The 21,452-nt window shown below is 43.0% G+C and overlaps 1 protein-coding gene across 4 annotated transcripts in view; it reads left to right on the forward strand.

The window, feature by feature from the left end:
• The window catches only part of LOC126334510 (endoribonuclease ZC3H12A-like), a 510,441-nt gene that overhangs the window by 433,973 nt on the left and 55,016 nt on the right, over positions 1-21,452 (forward strand). Inside the window, exon 1 of one of the 4 annotated variants that reach the window (XM_049996856.1) lies at positions 14,524-14,544. The exons of 2 other annotated variants lie outside the window; for them this stretch is intronic. In XM_049996856.1, the coding sequence (XP_049852813.1) occupies positions 14,539-14,544 (6 nt within the window). In that variant the 5' untranslated portion in view covers positions 14,524-14,538. Of the gene's footprint in view, positions 1-14,523; positions 14,545-17,368; positions 17,593-21,452 lie in introns of those variants that run through there. One more of the 4 variants, XM_049996854.1, reaches the window with a different exon arrangement.

A 21,452-nucleotide genomic window follows, 5' to 3' on the forward strand; every position in this document is an offset into this window, starting at 1 on the left:
CTACGCTGCGAGAACAACTGGCACTACATAATTGTATCTGAAAAGCCGCTTGAATTGGCTCGCGCGACGGTCTGATTGGCTAACTTCAGTATTGATTGACTCGGAAACGGCACAACGTATTGAACTTTTTTCTTAACAGTTATTTCTCAGCACAAACTATCCTGCAACGCCCTTACAAGGTTTTCCACTGCTCCTGACTACCCTGTATGTTGACTTACAATACGGCTACAAGGGCGCCTGTCACCTCCCTTAGAGCATCGACAACCTTTGAAGTTTTATAAATGGCCGTGATATGAGATTTCTTTTACAATTTCTCGTAATGAAGCGAGCGAAAGGAGGGCGACAAACGTTTCAGCGGAGCGCCCATTGCACCTCTCGTTTCTTACGTTACCGGAAGCAGAGCTTATTGCTATCACGTAAATCCATCCACGAGATATTACAGTTTCTAAAACTGTTCAGTTCACCTCCTGCTGATGTGACTGTGAAGTAGAAGCGTGAAGGAGCAACCACAGCTAAACTAAGAACAGGCCAGATCTCATGTACTGACTGACAGGGTCTGTAGAGCATTGCTGAGGGCGGCTGGGAAATAATAGTAAGAAAGAAGCTACTGGGCAATGGTTGACTGGAAACGAGTGATTTGGAGTGATGAATCTCGCCATCCGTGCGGCAGTCCGATGGAAGAGTGTGAGTTTGGCGAATCCCTGCAGAACGTTGCCAGTCGTTTTGTCTAGTGCCAGCAGTGAAAATACGGAGGAGGCGGTGGTACGGTACGGGGTGAGACGTGGAGCCTTGTATCGCCCCCCTTTCTAGAGGTGTATCTGGAGAATGACTCATGCAGGCAGAGTGGCAGATGGTCTGAAGCGGGTTCAGTCGAGTACGTAGTTCTAATTTTCATCTGCTAGAGGACAGTAGCGCGCGCGCGCGCGCACACACACACACACACACACACACACACACACACACATTCAAGCAGCAGACCAAGAGAATGTTTTTTGAATTGTTCTGTTTATTTCTTGAATACTTTTTTTGTTTATTTACGTTTGTGCAGTTTCTATATGCTTTTGGTAGTGTGAATGATGCGTGAATGTGCTCTAAAGTAAATATGTAGATCATTGTTCTACTGATTAACGTTGTACGACGGGGAATATTGTATCGTAGTATGTTAAGTAAGTTCATGGTAAAAGGAAAGCTAATTCGAGTGCAAATGAAAACAATTAATAACATAAAGTACAAACAAAATATCCCCCTAACGCGGGAGAACAATGTTTTTCTATTGGCCTGACCAATCAGAACGGAGTATTCTTCACGCGTCTTTTCTCTTGTAAATAGAGAATGCTTACACCATTCTAAGGAGTCAGAGCCCAGCCTTTCAATGGTACGATCTTGTATAGTATGAGCTCCGAAGGGAGCCAGTTTTAGTTGTGCTACGTTTTTCAAAAGTGTTCTAAAGTGAAGGCATATTTATTCCGGTGTTTTTTTAGGAAGTACGTATTTTTAAGTAGCTTTGTGTATGAGAAAAGACAGTAATGCGGCGTGGCGTATTGAAAAGACAGGTGAAAAAAATTGAGTGCATTAGACACCGATAAACTTAAATTTTATGGCGTGCATTTTCATTTAAGAACAATCCGTGCTTAGTAGCTGTCCAAATATCGGCAAATACGATACCATAAACTTGCTAACGCGAATTAAAGGGTTTGTGCATGACTGTGTTAAGATCAGCACGGCCTTGGCACAGAACGTGTACGTTATCAAGGTTCAGAATATACCGAAATTTTGCCAATATTTCCCCCTTTCATCCAAAATTAAGACCTTTTTCCGATTCTTGGAATAGTTACGTTGTATGCAGTCTGGTGCGAGTTACAGTACGGTGGGTTTTCTGCTCGGTTTTCCTACCGGCGATCTGCTGCAATGAGTTCACAGGTAGGTGCAGGTAATGGACAAAAGGAACCACGCCGCCGCAGGGGGAGTTTTTCGTTGTGAGGGCGTGGTCTCCTTATTGTGCGTAAGAAAACGCTGGATATGGGATATGGAAGGAGATGAACACAATTTACAGCATTTTTTACTGCTTTCAGAAGAGACGATGACTGAGTTTGTCAGCATCTGTGAGGAAGTGGTTTGTGGACAATAACATTACTGAAATGAACTGATCTGGCCCGTGTCCTGACCTGAACCAAATAGATCACTTTTGGGATGGATTAGAACGTTTACTTCGCTCCAGACGCCAATGACCAACACCACTATCTTCTCGGTTTTCGGCTCTTCCGGAAGAATAGGCCGCTACTCCACCACCACACTGAAAGTGACCCCAGCAGAGATCAAGCCATCATAAAGGCGTTGGATGGACACACCCCATATTGATATCCACTAACAGGCGTCCAGATACTATTGATCAGATAGTGTACAAAGGAGTGCAGGACGAATGATTTTGAGCTAGTTTGCCGTGCGAGAAAGTGGAACAGAAGTTCTGCAAAATGTCAACGCACTTGGGGAGTTCAAACAGTCTTTCTGTAAAGCCTTATCTACTCGTGACTTCCCTACATACCGATATCTTAAGAGTCTGACAAAAATTACTATGATACAACCTGCAATAAAGTGTCTGAGCAGTAATACTCCTCGCGTTTCGTTCACGAATGGAAGGAAAAGATGAACGGTGGATGCCTTTCTATTCCTGAAAGAACATTGAAAGGTGACCTGGTGCCTCCTGAAAGGAAACGGCATAACAGAATCAGGCTCTAAAGTTTTGATAAGAATCGCGTAACGGAAAACGCTGGCATAATAAGGAATTATATCGAGACCAGCTGCGCCCCAACGTTACTCATCCAGAGCAAATAAGTAAATTCAGTTAATTTTCCCGTTAGGTAATTTAAATATTAAAAAATGACAGGACCTTAAACTGGTGGTGACTTCTGGATATTTTTTTTCCTTTGTCCGCCTTTGCTTCCTAACACGTAATAAGGAAATGTGGTTCTGTATTGAGCAAACACAATTTTTCTTCTATTGGTACCCATAGATGTTTCGGAGAATTTTCATCATCTTCATGAGTTTTAGTTTATTCTTTTAAAGTTTCTATGCCATTAGGCACCGTCAAAAGTAGAACCCCCGCAGCAAAAAAGCACTATCAACCATAAAACTCTTCCTTGAACATCTCATGTTGCTTGTTACACTCTCAAGGCTCAGTTGTAAAGAGAATAAATTAAAACCCACTAAAGGTGGAGAAACTTCTCCTAAACACACATGGGTACTAAAAGAAGATAAATTGTGTTTGTTCAAGGCAGAATCACATTTCCTTATTTGTGACATAGATCGACAAAACAGTCTATAACGTGAATTTATTAGACCGTTAGCCCTTATTGTTAACATAAACCAACAGTAATACAATAAACTGTTTCTACAGTGATAGACACTGTACGTCGGGGCTTGGCACATGGTGGTTCTCTCGTGGATCTGATAAGCACTTTTAATGTACTGCACAACATTGCCACTGAGACCCTAGTCTACACACACAGAACGTAATTTATACAATAGAGATAACCTGAAGTAAAGGGGGAGTAAACATACGGCGATGGTTAGGCGACATCCGTATGCAATGACTAACAGTGCGATCGACAACCACCAAACTGTGGTAAAGGAACCTCCTTCGTTCATCACCGCAACGGCTCAGGGGAAAGGCTCTATCGTGACTGATGGCTTGTAGCCTCAGAAAGCAGTCCACTTGGAGAACAATTAAAACAAAAAAGAAGTAAAAATCAACAACCTTCAGAATTCGGCTAATTACATAAGCTGACGGAAAGGGCATAGAGAATAAGTACTCATTAAGCGGAGAATAGTGTATGAAAAACGGTAAGCTAATATTCATCCGATATTCGGTGCGCAGTGAACATGTGGTAGCTTGAAATCTGATCGCACGTGGACGCCAAGATTAAATACTACTTTCCATAGCAAAATTAGTCTCACAAATATCACTGTACACGCTGGTGCACACACAGGAGCCATAACTTTCTATGATGCAGGAGAACATGGATAAACTACTTACAGGTGAACCCTGCCTACTGGAGAATCCAAATCATTACAGAGAAGCCGCGCGTTTCTAGCTCACTTTGCAGCACGTTGTTGATAATTAATCATACGGATCATTTTGTACCAGATGTGTCTCATTCGGTAGACGCGCAACTGGTACATTCACGTCGGAGATTATGAAGCAGATATTTCCTCATCTGACATCCGTGAACGAGGACGTTATTGTACGGTGACATTGTTCTCGTGTGACATCTGGTTGTAACACTGTTCCATTGTTTTTGTTCTGTTGTAAGCACATCTGTGACATTATTTTCGGAACGTGCTCCAGTGACAACCATAGGTGGACGTGGTGTGGCAGCAGCCGTCGATACGAATTTTTCAAAACACACAGCAACTGTGGCCAATTTTGTTTCACCCGAGCTAAACGAAGCAAATGTAGAGTTTCTTTGGCTTTACTGTGATATGGTGTAGCTTTTATGCCCCGCTCTTATGATCCTCTGTTTTTGGTGGTCATTACTTGCTGCTAGGGCTTGCGTATGCGCCACAGTTCGCCATGACCTCTCCATTCATAGTTTTCCTGGTTAGAAATGATATTTTATTGTAGCTTGCATGATTTGACAATTATCTCGGGAAACAATAGGATTTTAGAGTTTGTGAAACCCTAATTTTTACTGTTAAACGAAATTTCTCAACAAGGATATGCCCGAAGGTTCAGTAACTCATTTCAAGCGGATGTTGTGGGCTCTCTCCAGTCGGTGTGAAATAGAACAGAAATCCCCATCCCTAATGAGTTTAGAGTAGCCACAAGTTGTCAAAACAACCGTTTCTACTTCGTTTAGCAGGTCATTGTACCTCCTAGGCTTCTCCTCGGATCTCCGTATTACTGGTTTCACTGTATTGATGTAGTTGGTTCAAGGTGAAGAATTCGTTAGTTTTGTTCATGATGTGTTACTCTGTGTATTTCTGTGTTCCTGTTCTGCACGGTAGGATTTATTTCTTATCGTTACATACATACTTTACAATACAGGAAGTTTTGGATTGTGATAATATATTACATAAGTGAAGAACCTATTTCAGTTAGTTATATAATTGTGTCTTCTTTCAGCGGTATCCAGTGTGCTGTAAATAAAATTCTACCCCTGCTACGATGTCTGTCAATAGCGCTATCAATTTCGGAGGATCAACAGCGCATCTTCGAGTATTTTAACTGTCCATGTTAAAATTCCTAGATACGAAGGATTCGTTGATGCGGTAGAGCTGTATATGTGGCAGATAGCACATTTCTTATTTCATTTTGTGATTTACGCCGATCCCCAGTGAGCGTTGAAAATGCGAAGTCTTTGGCAGGGAATTTTTAGTTACTGTAATGCACATCCTATTGACGTTTGGGTAGTGAAAGATAAATGATCATAATTGAATGACTGTCGGAATGTAAACTGACGAGCGAAAAAATTGTGAACTCTGTCCACCGCGACGTTGGATGCCGCCTGGTGGTGTTGCGTTCACGTGCCGCAGTAACAAAAGGATGTAAGGGAAGCAGACACGGAAGGGGGATCACCCTAGCGAAGATATGGGCTGCAAATGGCGAAATCCATAGAGATAAGCGACTTTGATAAATGGCAGATTATTATTACGCAGAGCCTGTGAACGAGTATCTCGAAAACGGCGAAGCTGGCCGAATGTGCACTTGACACTGTCGTGAGAATCTACGGTTAGAGGTAGGAGAGTGAAACTACCACTAGACGCTAAATGGTTGGACGTCCACGACTCTTCACAGATCGTGGGTTTCGGAGCTTGTCTGCTCTGTAAAGTAGGGCAGATGGTGATCTGTGGCGTATCTGCCGAAAGAGTGCCGTGCCGGTGCGCACACAAGTGTTTTGGAGAACATCTTTCATCGCACATTGTTGAACATGGAGGTCCGCAGGCGACCAATCCTACGTGTTCGCATGTTGACCCAACTACGTCGTCAATTACGATTGCAGTGGGCGTGGGACTATCGGGATTCGACCGTTAATCAATGGAAACGTGACGGCTCTTCGGGTGAATCACATTTTTGCTGCACTAGGTGCACGGTCGTCTGCACAAACGTCGTCGTCGAGGTGAGCGGCGACTCGAAACGTGCAACTTGCCACGGACGCAGGCTGGTGGGACCAGTATTATGCTCTGGCAGACATTCTCGTGCGCTCGCATGGGGTCTAAGTTAGTAATGGAAGGCACGCTGACAGCTGCGAGCCACCTGCATCCCTTCATGCTTGATGTCTTCCCCGACGGCGATGTCGTCTTTCAGCAATATAATTGGCCGTGTCTCTGAGCCAGAAACTCACGTTGATGTCTCGGCGACCAGGTTAACCTTAGTAAGTCCTATAGAACCTGTCTATCGGGCGTCATCACCGCATACGCAAATCAGCGGCCCGTTATTTACGCGAATTACATGGCCTGCTCGTAGACATCTAATCCTCATACCTCCACGAATCCCCACCAATCTGTCGGATTCCTGATACGCAGAATCAGTGATGTATTTCGTTCCAGAGACGGTCAAACAAGTTATTAAGTAGGTGGTTATGTTCTGGCTCATCAGTGTAAGTTGACGCGTACTGGCGTCACTAAATCATACTCACGCGATGTAGGATACAAATCACTGCCCTGCATATAGGTCTAGGGTTTCCTCGCTTTTCTTAAATCACACCTTTTTTCCTGCGGCTGAGACGTCATTCATCATTTTGTTAATATTATTATCCTGGCAGTTTTGAGTTTACATATGTGTGCAACTGATTATATGTAATTTCTGTTCTCCCATAAGCCGCGCTGAGTGGCCGTGCGGTTTGAGGCATCATGTCATGGACTGCGCGGGCCCTCCCGCCGGAGGTTCGAGTTCTCCATCGCGCGTGTGCGAGTGCGAGTGCGTGTGTGTGTGTGTGTGTGTGTGTGTGTGTGTGTGTGGTGTTGTTAGCATAAGTTAGTTCAAGTAGTGTGTAAGTCTAGGGACCGATGACCTCAGCAGTTTGCTCCCTTAGGAATTGGCACACATTTTAACATTTGACACACTCAAGAGAATGTTTCGAGGACGAATTTTCATTCCCCACAGACAACACGTTGCTGTCGTTTCTTCGAGTAGAAGCTTTCAGATTAATTCAGCGTACTACTATATTACCGGTACAGGAAATACAACGTTTTTTTTTTTGGAGACTGGGTGGAACAAAGCATGTGTTCGTATCGCGCTGGATAGCCGCCTGTCGTTTAGATGCGAGCCAGTATGTTGTTAACGAGCGGACGCTTTCCTACGACGCTGTGTGGATGCCGGTTGCAGTGGAATCCGCCAACAAGTCAGCGCGCGTGTCAGGCTGTTGCTGAACACTTTCAGACATCTTCCTGGTCGCAACGCTGTAGTGGGTCCACTACTTTCCTGCAGCTTCAGGCAGGCGAACGAAAATCATTAAAAATCGGCAGTGCTTTGAGAGTTCACCATTGCACTGTAGCGGTAGCGCGCACGAGAATAGAAGTAATTACTGGAAGTGGGTGTTCGCATTTGCTAAATCATTTGACTCTACAAGGGCAGGCTACGACATTCGGATCACGGATTTACTCCATTAGGACACGATAATGTGCTAGTAGTAAGACGTACTGCTTAAACGATTTCGAGAAAATCGCAAGAGAAGTTTTACGCGTCGGTGAACTATCGGTGCGGTGCAACCCTGAGGACGAGATGTCGGCGGATGGAGTAACGCTAATGTTTTTCTTTAAATTTATATTTTTTCAACACTAGTCATATTATTTCATAAATATTGCGTTTGAAAGCTAAAAGGAAGACGTATGTATTTGCATGAACTTTTAAGGAATTCACAATGTTATTTGGCCGCTTGTTAACTTTTTATTATCACAACAAATATTATAACTATTGTATGTATTCTAATAGCATCTTTACGATAACATATTTCTCGTTTGTTGTCAGTCAGATACGAACAAGTATGAAGCGTTTGGTGGAGCTTTTAGCTCGCCTATAGAAATAAAAGTTGCACAATATTTATTGCAATAATAAAAATTAATTAACAGCCAAATAACATTGGGAATAAAATAACAAAGACACTTGTCTTTTCATCATATTACCTTACGAATGCAATAAGTACGAAATAAAATAAGTGTTGAAAAGGATATAAATTAAAAAAAAAAACGAACTGAACTTGATCCAGCCATCCACCGATTATGGAGCTTGAGCATTAACCTCATGACCGCCCCCGCCGTCGCAACGCACCGGTCGCTCATTGACGCGTAGAACTTCTCTTGCGATTTTCTCGAAATCGCCTAAGAAGTGCGCCTTAGTATATACACATTATGTTTTCCTACTGGACTACTAAAAGCGTACGAAGTTTAAAGTAAATCCGCGAGCCGTACGTCGCTGCCTCCCCTTGTTAGTAGGGAGGAGCGAGGTGCAGACCGCGTCTGGACATCCAGAGTCTGGTTTCCCGCGGTTGCCCTAAACGACTTCAACAAAATGTCGCCATGGGCGCGAAAAATATCCAGCTCCATCCTCGTCCAGTCTGCGATTCCGGTGTCTTCTTTAGCCTTAAATCTCAGTTCAGCCTTCTGGGCTTATTCCGGCATTTCCTTAAACCAGTCCACACGAACGCCATGGCGGATTTACTCAATCCAGTCTTGCGCATCTGATTTAATTCTATGTCTCAGTGCGGGATATTAGAGCATTATGTAGGAAACAGTGTGTCCTAGCTTTACTGGTAGTGCGTTCTCAGAAAATTAACAAAAAATGTTATGCTTCAACAACAGTCATTATTATATATATCTCCCTCCTTGTCATTTCCTGTATCTTGCATCCTATTTTTTCTTGGACTTGATTAACCCTCAGCTTTACAGTGACTCTAAATGTTGTAACCAAATGTAGGCTCAGATTTTCAGCTAAGGAGTAAAATTCTTAACAGACCTACGTAAAGTTTTTTTGAAAGGCTTGCAATTTGTTGCAACAATAGAAGTCGGATTGCGCATCATATTGAACAATAGTGATTCCAGCATGAAACAGCGCTGTGGGTTATCAATTTCCCGACTGAATTGCATTTTTTAACGATACTCGTAAACGAATTTAACAAGACAGTAGGAGCGTACTACGAATTTCACATTATTTCTGACCCGTGGATCGACTTTATTGTCGAGCTGTTGCTGAAAGTAAATTTCTGATCGAGGTAGCGCAGCGAAATTAAGCTGTTCGTAGGACTGTTGGGCCAGATATAAGTCCTCAGCAGCGTTTAGACTGAAAGTGATCTCACTAAAACGTTCTAATGCAAATCAGCCCTTGTTTCATCATCTTTGACAGATGACGAGGATTGCGTAGCTGAAAATCTCAGTCTCGGTAGCACCTTAACTTAATTTCCCGCCTTACGTTGAGTTACCTGCAGACAAGTGATACAGTATTAGCATGAGAGTTGGAGTCACCAGAAACATCAACGGAAACTATTTGGTTTTATGGTTCAGCTGCACAGTATTTAAGCTCGCATCCGGTAGAGATTTGGTAAGATCACTGAAGATAGTTCGGCCCATAAATTGTTCTTGAGAGGAGGTTAGTCGGAGGTTCTTACATATTTTCATACTACCTGCCACTCTTCTCGTAGAAATGGCAGTGTTACCGCATTTCGGATACTGTGACCGTTTATAATAACGAATGTAGTCGAATTAAATCAGGCGTTGGGTAAAGAATAAGATTAGGAAATGAGAGACCAAAAGTAGTAGATGAGTTTCATTATGTGGGCAACAAAAGAAGTGGCGGTGGTCTAAGTAGGGCGGGTGTAATATGCAATAGAAAGAAAGCGATTTCTGGAAAAGAGCAATTCGTTGACATTATGTATAAATTTAAGTGTTTGTATGTCTTTTTCTGTAGATGTTTGTATGGAACGGAGTCTTTTGAAACGTAGACGATCAACACCACGACCAAGAAGAGAAAGCTTTTGAAATATGGTACTACAGTAGGAGACTGCTCAAGAAAAGATAAGTAGTTTGGATAACTAATGAGATGTTGAATTAGGGGGGAAAGACATTTATGGAAGAACTGGACTGGAAGATGGGAGCCGTTGATAGGACACATTCTGAAGCATCAAAGAATCGTCACCTTGGTAATGTAGAGAAGTGTGGGGAACAAAAGTTGTAGAGGGAGGTTCACTGAAGCTCGAAATGTAGCGCGGATTTCAATGCGAGATGCTTTTAATAGGTTCATAACGAAATTCTCTCTCGAAATCTGGCAGTAAATCCAAGACATTCTGGTCGTGTGTAAAAAATACACAAAGGGTAAGAGATAGTCAGTACCTTAACTACGCATAGCAATTACAGTGACTAAAGCGTGGTTACTAAATAGGGTTTCCGAAATTCCGTCACCAAAGAAAACAATTATACCAGAATTCAAATCGAGAACCGCTACCAACATGAGTAACTTGAAAGTAGGTACCATCGGTGTAGCAAAGCATCTTAAATCACTTACTAGAGGCAAGGCCTCTGGTCCAGATTGCATACCAGTCCTGTTTCTTTCATAGTATGCTGATACAGTAGCTCCGTTCTTAGCAATTATATACAACCGTTCACTCATCGAAACATCCGTGTCTAAGGACTGCAAAGTTGCACAGGTCACACCAGTACCGAAGGAAGGAAGTAGGAGTAGTCTACTGACTTACAGTTCCATATCACTAACGTCGATTTGCGGTAGGGTTTTGGAACATATAGTATTTCGAACGTTATGACTTACCGTGAAGAAAACGATCTACTGACGAACAGTCATCAGGGATTCGGAATGTGCCGGTCTTGTGAAACACAACTAGCTTTTTATTGACACAGTGTAATGAGTGCTATCGACAGAGGATTTCAGTTCCATATTTCTAGATTTCCAGAGGGCTACCGATACCGTTTCTCACAAGAGACTCCTAAATAAATTGCGTGCCTCTTGGGCATCGTCTCAGTTGTGCGAATGGATTTGTGATTTCCTGTCAGAAAGGTCACAGTACTCAGTAACTGACGCAAAATCGTCAAGTAAAACAGAAACTATATCTGGCGCACCCCAAGGAAGTGTTGTTGGCCCTCTGCTGTTCCTAATCTATATTAATGATTTGGCAGACAATTTGAGTAGCCGTCAGAGAGTGTTTGCAAATGACGCTGTCATTTGCCGTATAGCAAAGGAATCGGACGATCAAAATCTATTAAAAAATTATTTAGACAAGATATCTGTATGGAAAAGTGGCAGCTGACTAAATAATGAAACGTTTGAAGTCATATAGATGAGTACTGAAAAAGTCCTCGAATTTAGGTGACACGATAAATCTCACACACCTAAGACTGTTAGTTTAATTAATTTCCTGGGAATTATAATTAAGAATAACTTAAATTGGAACGGTCACATATATAATGTTATGGTGAAAGCGATTTGAAGGCCACGTAGAATATACAACAGGTTTCCTACAGAGAGTGCCTACACCAGGCTTGTCCGTCCTCTTCAGGTGTATTGCTGCGCGGCGAGGGATCTGCTCGAAATAAGACAGATTAAGGACATGGAGAGTTCAAAGAAGGGTAGCTCATTTTGGATTATCTCTAAATGGGGAAGAGAATGTCACGGATATGATAACATGAGTTGGTATGGCAGTCATTAAAACAAAGACGTTTCTCGTTGCGGCGATATCTTTTCTTCAAAGTTCTCCTCCGAATGCAAATAGGGGAAAATGATCATCGTCATAAAATAAGAGAAATCATAGTTTTCACCGTAAGATTTAAAGTTTCTTTTCTCCCGCGTGCTTTTCAAGATAGAATTGTAGAAAACATCTTGAAGGGTTTAAAATGGACCCTCTGCCAGTCCCTTAACTATGAGTGGAGCCAGGCGAATAAAGGCTGTGAGCAGCTGCACGGAAAGCAACTTTGGAATCTGAAGTAGTGTTTTCAAAACATCCTCAATTCATAAAGCATTAGCAGCTGCAGACGTTTCTGACACACCACTCAGTGTGGCAGAAACATCCTGAACGGTCCCAAGGTCTGAGACAGAAATAGCTGACACCGACATAATGATCTGGCTTAGAAACGAACTGCAGAGGAAACATGCGAACGACATCAGCCAGGATGATGTCGATTTCGTGACATCGAACAGTTAGTTGGCTGACGCACACAGATTTGCTTGACGGATTTCTGACAGTGGTACAAGATCAGGTGACTGTGACGAGGAACTATCGGAACTCTGTCCTGAAAGAACAAGTGTGTGCAAAGAGTGTATCCCGATAGTTGCAGGAAGAGTGGCGACCAAAAACGAGCCGATGTCGTGCATTACATTTGGGTGTAAAATCTTGGCACGACGGGTTATTTAAAAGGCTTGTTGAGGCCGCCAAAATAATCGATGAGAAGTTGGGACAGCAGTATCAGTTACTGAAATACTATCCTCGATGCTACAGGTACTATTCTAACATTGTGGTAGAAGACTAAATTTGCAAAATGTAATGCGACTGTAGCATAGTACGCAATAAAATGACATGTTGTGATCGACTTGGTACAACAGTGATAAGTAAAGTGTATCCGTACATCACTGTATCCATCATCCGCAATTTGCAAACCACCTGAAAAGAGGTGCTCGAATACAGGGATGTGGCAGGGGAAGTAAACGCCGTGTGGCCACGAAGCTCGCTTCACATCGTCTCTGTGATGATATCGGACACCGAGTTTGCCATAAAACGGACAGTAAGGCCCTACAGGATCTAAAACTACATATTTTGCTCTGTTAACAACTGCAGAACGCGATTGTAGTAAACATCTGCAGAACAGTTCTTCGGAGAACATAGTTAACGTAGTGATAATTTGTTATTTGAACCGTTAGCATTATAATAAAATGTTGTCAGAATGAGTGAAACGTTAAGTAGTGCAAGGGGCAGTCAGATGAAAATGAGTCAGACTAGATAAAGAACATGGCGCGGACGTTGGTAACGCAGGTACGTCTTTGTACAGAACTGGCCTATATTGGGAATGAGGAGAATTTAGCGCGAATTTTCACAGCTGTACAATTTGTTAAACGTACTCGACGTGAGCTTAGTGAGTCGTGTGTGCGTCCGACTTCCCTATGGACCCCGAGAAAGAGAAGCAGCGAGGTTTAGTGCAGGCTTGACTGCTGGCGGACTGAGTGTCAGAAAGCAAACTTCACGCCCGTATGTCTGCTGCGTATGGCGAGCTGAGTACGTCACGTGCGCGTGTGCTTGCGTGGAATAAACGCATTTGAGAAGGTCGGTGTCATTGAAAGACAGCAGTTGGCCGGGGCATACGGCTCATGTTGGGCATCGGTCACGGTGCTACGCACACGCCATCACGACAGAACATCGGAAGTTAGCGAAAATTGGCTTCCTCACAGCCTGACGGAGGAGTGGAAATGGAACAGAATGTCGACATCACCGCAGCCCCTGCAACGGTATCACGATGAATAATACCGTTTCCTGTCCTGTGTTGTCGCGGGAAATGAAACATGGTGTCATCATTTTAAACCGGAGAACAAGTGTCAGAACCAACAGTGGAAGCACATGAATTCACCCCCACCGAAAAAATCCAAATCCGTGCACACCAGCTCCGGAAAAGTCATGATGACCTTTTCCTTTCACTACAAGGGCCCATTGCTCATGGACATCCCGGTATGCGGCGACAAAATTAACGCACAGCGATACGTGGACTCTTGCCAAACACTGAAGCGCACCATCTAGTCCAAACGTTAATGGACGCCATCATCCACTTGCAGGATAATGCCCGCCCTCGTGTTGCCAATGTTGTTTTGAGTACGCGGCTAAGTTTCGCTGGAAGTCCGTATACATGCTCCACAGAGTCTCGATTTCTCCTCAGGCGACTTTCAAATTTTTGGAGCCCTGAAAAACTACATTTGTGGCCGTCGATTTGCTTCGGGCGAATAGGTGAACGCCTGGGTAAAATGATGGTGCCATAGACAACCGCAAACATTTTTGCGTGAAGGCATTGACGTCTTCTCTCACAGTAGGATGTATGTATTAACGGTTGTGGTGATTACTTTTCAAATAGTGAACAATTTATTTTCTCCCATGTAAAATGGCGTATTTATTCTGTCAGGTCCAGAAGATTAGCTTTGAATGGATTCAGTTTCTTTGCATGTGATACGCAGTAAGCATATTTTCGAAGGTCCCAGTTCAAACCGAGTCACGCCACTGATAATGAGGCGTAGTCAGCTAAGCGATGCACTTGTACAGCATTTACGCTGACGCAAATCCTTGCGTAATGTGAGCCGCATTACTGTATGTGCCGTCGTGTATTGACGAATTCCTACCGATGTGTGAATGGCTTCTCCGTGGATGATTCAATGCCCTCAGAGCGGTATATTTGCATGTACGGACATAATTTTGAGAACAACTCTAGGTCAGAACGCCGGTATGCAATGATGGCGCACAGGAAAAACATCGTTAGACTAATGTGCGAGAAATGACGTTCCAGCATCAGTCGTGTCCTGTCTGAAGCGGACTGCGGGCTGGAAAGTGTCCCATCGATTCGTTACATATGGACGTAAGTCAGAATCTCGTAACGAGAAATAGCTAAGTTGTGTTTTAGCTGTTCAGTGGAAACATTTGACATAGTGCCATTTTCTCTTCGACTGGAAATATTGGGTGACATGTAAAAGCGGTAATGAAAAGAGTATTGTTGTTGCTGTAGTCTTCAGTCGGAAGATTTGGTTTTCTACAGCTCGCCACGCTAGGCTATCGTGTGCAAGCCTTACATCTTTACACAGCTGCTACTGCACTAGGCCTGCTTACGGTATTCAAGTGTTGGTTCTCCTTTACTATGTTTACCTCCTACACTTCCCTCCATTGTGAAACTAACGGTTCCTTGTTGCCGCAGAATGTGTCTATCAATCGATTCCTTCTGTTAATCAGGTCGTGCCATAATTTTTGCCCCAAATTCGATTCAGTGTAGCCTCATTAGTTAATTTACGTACCCATCTAATCATCATCATTCTTCCACAGTACCACATTTCAAAAGCATCTATTCTCTACATGTCTGAACTGTTCGCCGTCCATGTTTCACTTTCCTAGAAGAGTACAGCGCAGACAAATACCTTCAGAAAAGTTTCCTAACATTTAAATCTACGTTTGATGTTAACAAATTCCTCTTTTTCAGTAATTCTTCTCTTGCAGATTCCCGTCTGCATTTTGTATCCTACTTAGCCCACTGGCTTTTCTTTTTGTGGGGTTATCACGAAACTCTACTTCTTTTAGGGTCACATTTCGTAGACTAATTCCCTCACCATAGCCTGATTTAATTTAGCTGCGATCCATTACTCTTGTAGTGCTTTTGCTGATGTTATGAAGAGCATTACTAATAAAATGCAATATTACGAAGGAAAACAGTGTTTTTGGGTAACTGAGAGGAGACAGGGACTTACCTTAGAACATCATGCGGTATCTGCTTACGTCTCGTTAATGGGTGGGGTTTTTAAGTCGCAAAGTTTGATACGTATCGCGAAGTATAGCGCGGCGTGTTGTCCAGTTCGCCCACTAAGACAGCCTGACAAGCCTTATAATAATTGTTGATGAGTATGGCAAGCGCCCACAAATGCCTCTCGAAAGCTTTCATTTCGTCCCTGTAATTAGGCCGTGCGGTTCTAGGCGCTACAGTCTGGAGCCGAGCGACCGCTGCGGTCGCAGGTTCGAATCCTGCCTCGGTCATGGATGTGTGTGATGTCCTTAGGTTAGTTAGGTTTAATTAGTACTAAGTTCTAGGGGACTGATGATCTCAGAAATTAAGTCGCATAGTGCTCAGAGCCATTTTTTCCCTGTTATTAGTTTCCGTCAGCACTTCTCTATTTTCAGATGGCTAAATTTTCATTTCTTACGCAGTGCATGTCTTTAGCGACATGTCAGCTGTTACTTAGATGCGCTGCAGTATTTGACCTTTTAATTCTTCTTATAGCTGTGTGACAGTTAGCACGAAGTTTTTCATTACGTTACGTCTCTCCGATTACATTGGTTTCCCTGTGGGAAAGGCGAGACTACGAAAAAAAAAAAGGTGAACAAACAAGAGGCATAGGTGTGTACACCTCGCTTTCTTTGGGCGAATCTTGCTAGAGGCTTTGACTACAATATTTCGTTTACACAAGTCTCGCAGTTCATGTGGTCCACATCATGGAGTAGAGTAAATGCCATCATTCCTGTTTATACCTTACATTTTTCTGTGCGTACTATTTAGAGCTTTCTTTAATCATCTATGACTTTGGAGAAGGTGGGTGTAGGACAACGAACTACTGATTTCGGTGATTTCTGTTTTATGGACATTAGGCTGTGGTCTAAAGCATATTTCTTCGTCTTATGTTTCCCCTCCTAACGCTGTGGACGTCCTTGAAGGTTGTAGAGACGTAGTTAACTACTTTTCAAATTTTTAAAGCAGCTCACCATCCCATGCTGTTTATAAGGGAACACTGCGGGTATTTATAGCCCAGTATATTTTTATTTTCTCCTTGTGACTGATGTTCATATTTGATAGCGACGCTTTAATTTTGAATGACCTCCCCAGAGTCAAACAGGCAGTGTGGGACAAAAAAGTTGCGACTGAAAGTGATATATATCTCCTCTGTTCTATCACAAATGTAACGACTTTCTACATCGACATCCATACTCCGCAAGCCACCTGACGGTGTGTGGCTGACTTTGGTACGCAGCATCACGATTCGACCGTTACCACGGACTACAATGTTTTCTGTCTATCTTCATTTAGCTACTGTTTTTGATAGCCATTTATCATACACAGTACCGAAGATAGCATTTGTTTAATATTCAGTTGTTTTTATCAGTACTGTTCCGAGAACATTTCAAAAACAGAATTATGGCGTAAAGCTTGTGTTTGGTATGCGTCACCTGCGAGTATATCAGAATACCAGTTTTCAAAAGAGAAGGCGTCGACGTTTATATTGTTTGTTCCTCTAATTTCTGCTGCAAAACTTAAATCTTTTAACGAGAGTCGTTGTTTTGTAGTTGTATCTTACATTACCAGGGGACAGTTTGAAAACCTGAACTGGAATAGTAGTAGTATTATTAAAAAGGTCCGTGAAAACAAGAGGTTTGCTAGCTGTGATATTTCCTCAAAGATAAATTTGCAATTAAATCTGCACAGATTCCTATATATGGCGACGCCGGTGCGCGTTGCGCCCTATACGCGGCTGCGAGGGACCTTCAGACCCGGAAGTCGCGTCATAGAAATCAGCTGTCCGCTTGCTGTGCTCTGTCGTCCCGAGACTGTGCGGGTCGCCGCTAGGTAGCAGCACTCACTCCCGGATGCGATTGCGGCGCTGTGATTGGCCGCCGGGGCAGGGCGCGTGCGCACGGATGCGGCCTCGGGAGAGTCGGCGTGTCAGTCACACATTGACTGCGGAGTGCGAGGGATAGAAACAGCAGAAGCAGCGGGTGTGCGACAGCGTCCCGACTCGCGAAGTGTGCGCGATACTTTCTCGCTCTTGCAGGTGCTACACCGATGACATTCTTCACCCTTGCGGAGGCGCCGGTATAGAACACGACGACGTACAAGGGAGATATGCTGGAGATCTGGACCAACCATTCCAGTGTGAGTTGAGTTTCGAAGAAACAAACAACTGATCATTTTTGTGCTGATTGCGAGTGCAGCATTTTCTGTGCTTCAATATGATCTTTTCTTCTGACGTCCTGAATTTTTAAGGTAAAAGATGAAAGTGAAGTGGGTGCATACGTTTTTCATGTTTGAAGCAGCGATTTAGTGGAAATATTGCAATCACAATACATTTGCCAATGGTACTTCGCGCAAAATTAATTCTACAGGAAAGTAGGAAGTCAGTTAACCATGATTCTTAAAGAAAGTTATTCGCGTGATTTGTCATTACCGTGACTAACAATGTGCAACCACGCCCATCACAAGTCATCGTCATACATTTGTTTGCTGTAGCAGCCGAAGGTCATATTTTAAAACGTGGGCAGGGCATCCGTCAAGTTCTCCTTGTGACAAGTAAGAAGTTACACGCTTCTCTCCGTCAGTGAAACTAAGAGGGAAGAATATTTTACTCTGAAATACATTGCTGATACGGCGTGTGGGCAATAAAGGGGCAATTCAGCTGCCTGTCAGTCATTTTACACAAGTTGTAACTATCGAGTCCAGTAATCTTCGCTTCTTAACTGGGATACCTATTATGGGCATTAGGGATGTTCTGGTGTACTACTCCCTTGAATCGCAGTGTGATATTCTGTTCGAAAATTTCAGGAGTCGTTCTCTTGAGCGAATGTTTTATTGGGATATACAACTAATGTACTGTATTACAGAACTGATTGTTCTTTTTGTAGCTCGCTTATAATTTTAACTACAGATTTAACTGTTAAAATAATGGCAAAGATAAAAATAAATTCATGTTAGTTGTAAGCAAGCTTATGGTTTTTCGTAACTAGGCAACAGCTGCGCTTCAGAGTAGACAACCATTTAAAACTCATTTTCAGCTTGCAACTCTGTTATTAAAATCCATTGATACGCGGAATAATAATCTGTTCCCATATTGCTCTATACTGTTAAAACGTAGAGAACGGTCTCAGCAAAGGAATTTGATTAAAGCTAGCTATAAATGGAAAATTTATTTTAAAATATTTATCACGGCTGTAGATCCATTACATGAGGAAATGCTAGTAATTATTTTATGTATTGTATGATTTTATTATGTCTTGTACTTTATTATGTGATTCTGTCCTTCATTGGCGTTGTTAAACAATTTTCAGGTCCTTCACAGAATGCATGGGTAAGTTGTATCAGAACACATCACTCCATTGTAAACATAGTTAGGCACCGATATACTCGTGCGAAAATCAAACAGCGACAGATAAGAAGACAGACTTGTATTCTGCAACTGTGCTGAAATCATGATTGTCAAGGCGCGCGGACTTATATCTGTTCCCGTGTTTTCTCTAACGTGAATATAGTTTCGCGAATGTATGCCGGAGAGAACCAAACAGGCAATGTTACGACAGAAAATTCCTTTAAAAAAAATTTGGTTGCTCTAGTGGTATTGATTTTACAGGAATATGCGATAAACAGATACCGCAGTTTTGCCAACGAGATCCTCTTAAAGCCTAAGCCATTGCTTCAAAATTTGTCATGAAAGTCGTTTTATCCAACCGTGAGATGGCACATTCACACACACCTCCTGCTGACTGGATTTTATTGTTTCGCCACGTTAGGCGCGTGGTCTGGGTTGACACATATTTGGCTGAGGCACCCTCGTGTCGGAGGCGCGCGGCTGGGAGCTATTAATACCTGGGACCGGCTGCGTGGCGCGCCGCAGCGTATCGTACCGTATCCTGTTGCTCGCAGGCCGGGCACGGGAAGAGAGAGACCCGGATCTCGGTGGCACCTGCGCTGCAAGTTGCCAGGCCTGCTGCAGAAAAGAAAAAAAATCGCCTCGCGTCTGCTCGTCCGTGCCCTCCCTTTGTTCCGCACAGCGCCGTGGGACCCGTTCGGCGCTTCCTTGCGTTTGCGGGTACGCAGATCACGTCCTTCCGGAACTATGAAAGTGAGCAGCTATGGCTAGGCGCGCTCCGGCCAGTTCAGTGCTGCTCTCTGATGAGCCCCGCCCCCCCTTTTTTTTCTGTCGGTCTTGCAAGCAGGATTATGCGTTCAATAGAGATTATGCTCGCTTGACGTCATTTTTCCGTGTCCGAATAGTTTTCAAATACAAGGCGTATAATCCCTTAGTCGTATGGTCACTGTGGGATCGACTTATAATTCCTGCATGTATTCATTATTAGACTATGAAACTACTTGCTAGTGTACACCTTCCTATTTTTCGCCAATTCTTATTGTAATACTGCAATTTCAAAATACGCCGAAGATGGGAGCGTAATAATAATAATAATAATAATAATAATAATAAACCCTTGTGGCTGGAAGGCGTTGGGGAAAATATTGAAGGTTGAGACTGGTGACGAACTAACAGTTACAGAGATCGATTCAGGTATAGTTATGCGAGTACTTAGATATGCAATGTGGTTGTTCTAGATATAAACATTTTATAATGGCGCAAAAAGTCAAAACTAGTTCCGGGATGAAGTAAATACGACCGGAGTTGAAAAATGCCGCCTCCATTTGTTACTTTTTGTTATTGTTGTAGCATTGTTACGGAGTGCAAATTGATAAGGGCGAACATTTTCGTCAATACAGGTGGAATTCCTCAGAAGCCTCTGCATTTTGGTGAAAAGAACCTATTTTATACAACATCCTCCTGTTGACTGATATGAGTGATATGTTAAAATTTTATTTCTTTGGTTCCTAACAAATAGTCGGTAATACGCGTTGCAAAGATAAAAAGGAATTTACTTTCTCTTCGCATTAAAATATAAAGCGGCTGTGGAACCAGATGTTGGTTTGACCAGCCATTGTTTCACTGGATTATGTCTGCTGGAGGTGGTGTCCCCTTGCTCTCCTTCAACCAGAGAACTAGCATCCTACCTATTGAGAGGGCCTGCAGTTTCACGTGGGTTATTAAACTTAAAAGATGAGCGTTGGCCATCAGTTCCTTGTTCTGCAACAAAAGTGCGAAAACGTCTTGTGTCCGTGGCAGACTAGTAAACTGAAGATCGTATGTGGTGTGCGGTTTACTACTTGTCGCCACTTACACTGACGATTGTGGCGCCTTTCACCACACACCAGAGTAATTTTTGCAGATATCAGTTTTCTCTTGGAAACAGAGTTGAACGTGTGGCATATTTTAGTTACATGATTACATTTGGCCAATAACAACGAAACTGTAGCTGCATCCGGATGAGAATCGCTCCAAGAGATACATTGATACCTATACCTGTGACTTGTCAATAAGCATCATTCCTGTTTCTCTTTTTTCCTTCCGCCAAAGTATTCCGTCACGGTGGGAAACCTGACTAGTTGCTTCGCTACCATTCTGCCACTCACTGCCAAAGGAGTGCACCAGTTCAACGACGATACGAATGCGATAAAAAGATATCAAGTGCCATCCTGAAAGCCCATTGCGCCACGATCTTTAAATGAAAGTTGTGGTTCTGGTTTGAAAACCAGTAGCAGTTGAGATGCCTTGTTTCTTTTCTTCTCCATTAGTTTTCAGCAGCTCGCTGTTCATTTAATGGCAGCAGATAGGCACGTACTTCGTAAATGTCTTGTGATCGCTCTTTCCCCTTTCTGTCGCGGATACAGCAAGCGAGAAAGTAAATGAGTGCTTCTGTTCACCTCATATTGTATTTTCTCATTTGGATTCTTGCTGCGAAGAAATCAAACGCACAGTTTTGCTTTACTTTTATCCCTCCCTCTCGACATTGTGGCTTATCGAAGACAATCTTGCGTCTCCACGCAAATTTAACCACTGAAGTGCTGCCGTCTAATTCGATGGAGTCCGTGCCCAGCAGCATCTATAATTCAGTGAACAACCTTACCCGCATTTAGTT

This window comes from Schistocerca gregaria, chromosome 2, assembly GCF_023897955.1.
Source record: "Schistocerca gregaria isolate iqSchGreg1 chromosome 2, iqSchGreg1.2, whole genome shotgun sequence".
NCBI classification, from domain to species: domain Eukaryota; kingdom Metazoa; phylum Arthropoda; class Insecta; order Orthoptera; family Acrididae; genus Schistocerca; species Schistocerca gregaria.